General features: G+C 38.3%; 1 protein-coding gene across 1 annotated transcript; it reads left to right on the top strand.

Moving 5' to 3' along the window:
* Positions 1-1,718: 1,718 nt before the first annotated feature.
* Positions 1,719-5,263, top strand: LOC145007985 (receptor-like protein EIX2). The gene has a single exon (XM_078966598.1). It carries the CDS (start codon positions 1,767-1,769, stop codon positions 5,037-5,039), a length of 3,273 nt encoding a protein of 1,090 aa, XP_078822724.1. The 5' UTR covers positions 1,719-1,766; the 3' UTR covers positions 5,040-5,263.
* Positions 5,264-8,700: the final 3,437 nt, after the last annotated feature.

The following is an 8,700-nucleotide window of genomic DNA, read 5'->3' as shown; positions in this document are numbered from 1 at the left end:
GACTCAAATCCTGGCACCACTCATCCCTTGTGGCCATGGAGGTTCGCCTGCAGTGACTCCAGGGCATGAGGCAAAGCTTTATGTTTGCAGCGGGGGATTAGTCGGTGCACGAAAGCTGGCCCGGAAACCCTCGTTAGGGAAGTTCCCTTTCAAAAAAAAAAAAAATGACTCAAATCAACTCATAGTCTCATACGTGGGTTGGAATTGTCACCTCTAAAACATACAATATAATATAGTTTCATGAAAAAGTAATCTAGATGATCCGCATGAAGATTAATTTGTCAAATTTGTTTTATTCATATTTTTTTAGCGACCTGTTGTCCTACGTGTACACTTAATTCTTCCATGAGATTAGACTTGACCAAAAACTACATGTGTCGATCAATAGAAAAAAAGGTAGCCCATGACCAAAAGAATACAAGGTAGTCGATATAAAGTGCCCATCGATTTTCAAATACCGTTATATCTGTGAGTATAAGTCTAAAAGGTTTCATGAGATATCAAGTGATTTTTGACAGAAAAGTACATTTATATTTTCATGCAAAACAACTTTCGGTAATTGTCAACACAAATGTTGCAGCTTATACACATTAAAGATTGCGTGTATTGCAACTAAGATGTATAACAACCTTAAAGACATGATTCCTAGCATGCAATGCGCAGCAATAGTTCTATTTAAATTTTATAATTGTAAATTTGGTTTAGAGCCTGAAATCAATACCTGACCCAAATACGTTTTTGAAAATATCATAAATGTTTATTGGAATGCCTTAGACCATTCCTTTTTGCTTAAAATCTTTTCTAAGTCTGGTATATTTTATATAAGATGGATCAAACAATTTAATTTGTCTATTGTAGGAGGTGGGAATATTATTAAAAGCTAGCTCCCAAATATGAAGGACTTGGTCCTAGCTTCTAGAATATAAGTTTGTGAATATTAATTAATCTTCCATTGATTTCCAAGTCTTCCAAGGTTGCTTTCTATTTAATGTTTCAAACCAAACAACACGTTATGCACTTGGAAAAATGGAGCCACAATCACAATAATTCTTGCCCTGTATTTTTACTTTTCGTTTTTTTCTTGACCCCACCCCTTTCTATTCAAGTTTTTCTATATATTGTTTCATGATTACATGCTTTCCAAGTCGGCGACATGGACCATTTCTGCATTTCACCTTTTGTTTTTCTTTATATAGTTATGCCTTGCTCTTTGCATTTATCCCAAATTACATGCTTTTCAAGTCGGCCAACAAGGCTTTTTTGTGATATCCTCCAAACCTTTTTACGAGTCAGAAATTCTCCGTAATTTAAGTGGTTAAGATGCTTTGCTTGAACCTTGTAATTTAAGAAACACTGTATATACGAGAGTTTAATAAAATAATAAAATAAAACAAAGAGTGAAGAAATAAATTAGTTAATTGGTCCTGTGGTTTACAAAAATACGTAGTTTTAGTCCAGAAGTTTCATTTGTAGCTATTATAACCTGAAATGTGGTTGTTGCAGTTATGGTCCTTGGTCGATGTGAAATGATGTTTATACCCTTTCTAGTTGGGGTCCATCCCTTTTTTTGTTATTTAAAATCAATTAAAAAAATATAAAAGAAATTAGAAAGTTTATCGTTGACTTCAAAGCAAACCATAGCCATAAGTTGCTGTTCATTTATGACTTTATAAATCAACTACTTTCTTCATCATAACAACCATCTTGATTAACAAACCATTTTTCTACTTTTTTTTCCCAATCTCTACTACAAATTAGGGTTTATAATGGGGAATCATAGGGGTTTGAGGCTCCATCTCAGTTCTGTATGTGCTTTTCTATTTGCAGGAGCCACATATACTTCTACTTGTTTTGGTGATGGAAATACCAGTTTCACTATTTGCTCTGAGAAAGAGAGACTTGCTCTTCTCAAGTTCAAATACAGTGTTGAAGATCCTTTTGGAATGTTGTCATCATGGGTTGGCAATGACTGTTGCAGGTGGGCAAGAATCCAGTGTGACACTATCACTGGAAATGTGGAAAGCCTTTATCTTAGAAGAGATGAAGCCTACTTGTATGGTAATGAGGTGAAGTCTTCTTTGGCAGAGTTGAGGCATCTCAAACACTTGGACTTGAGTTGGAATGATTTTCAAGGAAGTCGGATCCCTGAGTTTATTGGATCCTTGAAACAGCTGACCTACCTCAATCTCTCTCATGCTGGATTTGATGGTATTATTCCTCCCCACATTGGAAATCTTTCTAATTTAAAGGTTCTTGATCTCAGTTCAAACTATAAGCTGATGGCTGATGATATGGCTTGGACTTCTGGACTTTCCTCACTTGAGCATCTCGTCTTGAGTTCGGTAGATCTTGGAAGAGCACAAAACACGGGAATGGTGTTTTACATGATTCCTTTGTTGAAAGAGTTAAGTTTGTCAGATTGTGGACTTTCCAATGCTAATGTTGGTCCTTTTCTTAATTCTAGTAGAATACTTCCCAACATAAAACACCTTGATCTTGGCTTTAATTCTTTCCAAGGTCCACTCCCCGGCTTTTTCCAAAACATGTCATCCCTAAAATTCCTCGATCTTTCTGAATTTAATCTTAGTTTGTCCTGGAACTTTGCAAACCTGCTAAACTTGATCCCTTCTTTATCAGAGCTGCATTTGTCACGTTGTGGACTCGGTAAAGAACATCTTTCTTCCCTTCGTCTCAATTCCAGTACACTTTCTAACATCCAACACCTGGTTCTTAGCGAAAATTTAATTGAAGGAACATTTCCATATGTTTTCACAAACATGAGTTCCTTAGGAGTCCTTGACCTCTCACGAAACATGCTGAAATCATTTGTTCCTATTATGCCTAACCTTCTAGATCTCGATCTTTCTCATAACCAGTTTAAGCAGATTGAGGATCTTGGAATCTGGAGACAGTGTCACCTAAAACAATTGCATGCATCAGGTAATGATTTTCAAATTGAAATGATTGACTCACCAAAAAACTTATCAGAATGCTCCCAATATGCTTTGGAATGGTTGGATTTAAGTTTATCTCCAAATGGAACAATTCCAGAACCACTTGGAAGACTAGCTAATTTAAGAGGGATAGATCTATCAAGCAGCAGGTTGATAGGCCCAATCCCTGAGTCTGTAGGAAGATTAAGATATTTACAAGTGTTAGATCTATCTGAAAACCAGCTAAGTGGTCCCATTCCTACATTCCTTGGGAATCTTTCCATACTTGACCTTTCTTTTAATCAGTTGAACAGTTCAATTCCAGAATCCTTTGGAAACCTCGCAGCTTTATCATATTTGGATCTAAGTTTCAATCAGTTAACGGGCCCCATCCCTGCATCTCTAGGAAGACTTGTTTCATTACGAGCAATTTTGTTGGGTTCAAATTTCTTGAATGGGACTATTCCAGTTTCATTTGGGCAACTTTCTAAACTCCGTTCTCTAAATTTATATAACAATTCTTTAGAAGGAGTAGTTTCTGAAGCCCATTTTGCTAACCTTTCAATGTTGGAAGCCTTGGATGCTTCTTTTAACCCCAAGTTGACGTTTAATGTTTCATGTGACTGGATACCTCCATTCCAATTGGCAGATCTTAGACTCAGTTCTTGCGCTATTGGAACTGAATTTCCGCAGTGGCTTCGAAGTCAAAGGAATCTTGATGCGTTGGACTTGTCCAATGCTACAATTTCGGGACCTCTACCCAGATGGTTGCGGAAGATACCCATCATTCGCTACTTAGATCTCTCTCACAACAAACTCAGTGGGCCTTTGACAAACCTTCCTAATGGGGAAACATATCGTCGGTATGGTTATGTACCGTTATTATTACTCGAAAACAACTTTTTCAATGAATCGATTCCAAGGTCAATATGCAGAAGGACAAATTTGAAATTTCTTGATCTTTCCAGAAATAGGTTAACCGGTAAAGTTCCAAAGTGTCTTGAGAATCTGCATATGTTGCTTACCATGATACTTGGCTCAAATCAGTTGTCTGGTGACATTCCAAGTTTTGTAGGTCTTAATTCGTTACAAACATTAAAACTGAATGACAACAACTTTGTTGGTGAACCTCCTCGAGCATTAGGGAATTTACAATATTTAGGTATCCTAGACGTGGGGGATAATAAATTGTCTGGAAATGTACCGGAATGGATCGGAGAACAGCTTACATATTTGATAGTTTTGAGGTTACATAGAAATAACTTCACTGGAAATATTCCAGAGTCTTTGTGCAAAGCTGTAAATCTTCACATTTTGGATGTTGCACACAACTACTTACAAGGAACCATCCCTAGTTGTTTAAGAGAGTTGATTGCCATGGTTAATAGCAATTTTGGGGTGATTGATGACTCTCCGGCTTATGAGATGGAAGTTGATGACTATGAGGAGTATGTTGATCAGGTCGTGAAAGGTGTTGATCTTGAATATACAAAAACTTGGAGAATGGTTTATAACATGGACCTTTCAAGCAATCAACTTGTTGGAGAAATACCTGTTGAGTTAACTGCACTTTCCAATTTGGTGGGTCTCAATTTGTCTAATAATCATCTCAGTGGGCTTATTCCAAACAACATTGGTAGCATGATGAAGTTAGAATCTCTTGATTTATCCGGAAACGAGCTGACTGGAGGAATCCCTCCAAGCATGGCAGCTCTAACCTTTTTGAGCCGTTTGAATTTGTCACATAACAACTTGTCAGGACGAATTCCAACAGGAAGGCAACTGCAGACCTTGATTGATCCATCAATATATGAAGGGAACAAAGATCTGTGTGGACCTCCATTTCCTAACAAGTGCTCAAATCCAAGAGAAGACCCAACAACAACAACCACAAGAAAGAAGAAACACAAAACAGCTGATGAGAAGAGCAAGGTATGGTTGTTTTACATGGACATAACGAGTGGATTTGCAACAGGGTTTTGGGGTGTTATTGGACTTCTGTTGCTCAAGAAGCATTGGAGACAGAAGCTTTTCATTTTTTCTGAGGAAATGATGGACAAGATATATGTTGCAGTAATGGTAAGAGTTGCCAAGATCAAGAGATGAAGAAAAGCCAAATAGACCCTCTGAAGTCAATTGTTATTTTGCTTTCTGATACCACTATTGTGCTTTTTGATACTACTGTTTGGATTTTATATTTGTAATATGGATGTTATTTAAAGGTGTCAATTTTTGAAGTTTTTGTTGGATTTGGTATGTATGCATGGTCAGGTAGTTAGATTAGATTAATATGGAATTGAATTCCTTTGGATCTAAAAAAATCCATGAGTGGTGTGACTTCTACTTGAAATGTGTTGCTCTTTCACTCCAGACATGATTCTTCTCTTACAACAAGCTGCTAATTTTTTATGCTTTTCATGTAAATGGCTCCAAGTCAGAATTAAGTAATCGCATCATTATCTTTTTCTTGGTTGAACTTTGTGTGGCTCTGCTTGATCCTCTTGATCATTTTACTAAAGCATTACTATTATATAGGGATTTAAGATCTAACTTGGACGAGAGATTAAATATAAATGCAAGATGGAGACAACCAGGAAGTCGATCTTAAAGATGCTTAGCATTATCACACCATAACCTTTATTGGTTGAACAAAATCAAGGAAACATATCTATTTTAACTAATAACAATTCAATGGTCGTCATACATTTGACTTGAATTGAAGTATAAGATTTACGTCTATTTACACTACTAGAAACAGAGGCATCTGTTGTTTGTTAAAGATCATCACTAGCCCAATAAAACAAATATTATTTAGAAGACTTTAGCTTGTTCTAGAATGCTCTAGAAGATTCTAGAACATTATGGAAGACTATGGAAGACTCTAGAATATACCGGAAGAGTCTAGAATACTCTAGAACGACATGGAAGACCCTGGAAGGATATGGATCATTCTAGAAGACACTGGAGCAACCTAGACCTCTCCAGAACATGGTAGAACGTTCTAGAAACATATGGAAGCATGTAGAGTATGTTAGATAGTTCTAGAGTTATCTAGTATGTAGTAAGTGTATGCTAGTATCTAGAACCTTCCTAAGAGGCCTATAAATAGGTATGGAGCTCATTTGCTCCAAACCATCCAAGAAAGCCTCAAAGAAAGCAAAGTGTGTAGTAGTCTCACAAAGTGTAAGTTCTCCTTAAGTGTCTTAATAAAAGTCTTGTTGTTTCCCATATAAAAGAGTCGTGTTCAACAATCTGGTATCAAAGCAAGGTTTCTTGATAGTGAGAACGAGTGATTCTCGTTGTATCGTGAGTAGTTTGTGACTCTGCAAGTTTAGTATCAAAACTAGCTTGTTTGGTATTACCGAGGTACTGCCAACACGATGGGTGATCTCCAAGTCATCGGAGGAATCAAGAAACTCAACAACAACAACTACAAAACGTGGGAAACATGTATGAAGTCCTACTTACAAGGACAAGATCTATGGGAGGTCGTTGGTGGAAGCGAAACTACGCCACCAGAGGAAGACGTTAATGGTGCTTTACGCAAATGGAAAATCAAAGCAGGCAAAGCAATGTTTGCCTTGAAGACCACAATTGAAGAAGAGATGTTGGAGCATATTCGGGATGAGAACACCCCGAAAGAAGCTTGGGACACGTTTGTGACGCTTTTCTCAAAGAAGAATGATACAAGACTACAACTTTTGGAGAACGAGCTATTATCAATCTCACAACGTGACATGACGATTGCTCAATATTTCCACAAGGTCAAGTCGATATGTCGGGAGATTACTTAACTAGATCCACAATCCGTCATTGCAGAAGCTTGAATGAAGAGAATCATTATCCATGGACTGAGGCCGGAATATAGAAGCTTTGTTACTGTTGTACAAGGATGGCCCGCTCAACCATCACTTGTAGAGTTTGAGAATTTGTTGGCCAGCCAAGAAGCTATGGCTAAGCAAATGGGAGGCATCACGCTGAAGAGTGAAGAAGAAGCACTCTACACAAGTAAAAGTCGGAGGAATTTCAAGCCACCTTCTAAAGAAGGATACAAAAATGCTGACAAAGGGAAGAGTCAGCAAGGAACCTCACAACCATGGAGATCTCAAAAGACCGACAATAAGAGTTCTCGGGGGAGGAGGTTCGAAGGCAACTGCAACAACTGTGGAAAGTGGGGCCACATGTCCAAGGATTGTTAGTCAAAGAAAAAGTCTGTGGAAAGCAATGTAGTAACTTCCAAAAAGGAAATAGAGGATGAATGGGATGCTGAGGCATTATGTGTCATTGAAGAAAACGAGTTGGCACTCAAGACAATGATGGGAGAGCGTATCAACTATGAAAATGACTGGATCATTGATTCAGGATGCTCCAATCACATGACTGGCGATCAGAAACTACAAGACATGAAGGAGTACAAAGGGAGTCGCATGGTACTTACAGCCAACAATGCACGACTTCTAATTGCTCAGATTGGAAAAACGACGATCATGCCTGGTAATAAATCTGACATGGTGTCACTACATAATGTGTATCACGTGCCAGGTATGAAGAAGAACTTGTTGCCGGTATCGCAACTAAGATCGTCAGGCAACTACGTCTTGTTTGGCCCACAAGATGTGAAGGTCTATCGAGATCTTAAAATATCAGAAACGCCAACAATGGAAGGACGAAGAGTGGAGTCCGTTTATGTGCTCTCCGCAGAGTCTGCCTATGTAGATAAGACTCGTAAGAATGAGACAACAGATCTATGGCATGTACGGCTGGGACATGTTGGTTATCACAAGTTGAAGGTAATAATGGAGAAATCCATGCTCAATGGCTTACCTCAACTTGAAGTTAAAACAGATGTTGTTTGTGCTGGATGTCAGTATGGTAAAGCTCATCAATTACCATACAAGGAGTCAAATTTTAGAGCAAAGAAGCCACTAGAGTTAATTCACTCAGATGTGTTCGGTCCAGTCAAGCAGACATCAGTTAGCGGGATGCGGTACATGGTGACGTTCATTGATGATTATTCGAGATATGTGTGGGTTTTCTTCATGAAAGAAAAATCCGAAACATTCTCAAAGTTTCTAGAATTCAATACAACGGTCGAAGGAGAAGTGAGAAAGAAGATTCGGTGTCTACGCTCAGACAATGGAGGAGAATACACCTCGGAAGAATTCAATCGCTATCTGAAAGAATGTGGTATACGTCATCAATTCACATGTGCCAACACACCTCAACAAAATGGTGTAGCTGAGAGAAAGAATCGACATCTTGCAGAAATTTGTCGAAGCATGCTACACGCGAAGAATGTTCCAGGAAGATTTTGGGCTGAAGCAATGCGAACCGCTGCCCATGTGATCAATAAACTTCCCCAACCAAGGTTAGTTTTCATCTCACCATTTGAGACACTATGGAACATGAAACCTACTGTTAGCTACTTCCGAGTATTTGGCTGCGTTTGCTACGTATTTGTGCCTAGTCATTTACGTAGCAAGTTTGACAAGAAAGCAGTCAGGTGTATATTTGTTGGATACGACAATCAAAGAAAAGGGTGGAGATGTTGTGATCCAACAAGTGGAAGATGCTACACTTCAAGAGATGTAGTGTTCGATGAAGCATCTTCATGGTGGTCCTCAGAGAAGAAAGTACTACCAGACTCAGAAAATATTGAAGAAGTTTTAAAACAAAAGATGGGGGAGCAAACTGCACATATTTGTTCAAGTGTTGATACACCTGAAGATCCGAGCGACATTGATGTCATTGAGCAAGAAGTAACTCA

Source organism: Lactuca saligna, chromosome 8 (assembly GCF_052625555.1).
Source record: "Lactuca saligna cultivar CGN05327 chromosome 8, ASM5262555v1, whole genome shotgun sequence".
NCBI lineage: Eukaryota > Viridiplantae > Streptophyta > Magnoliopsida > Asterales > Asteraceae > Lactuca > Lactuca saligna.
The sequence above is the reverse complement of the archived record's forward strand: the minus strand, read 5'-3'. Positions and strand labels throughout refer to the sequence as shown.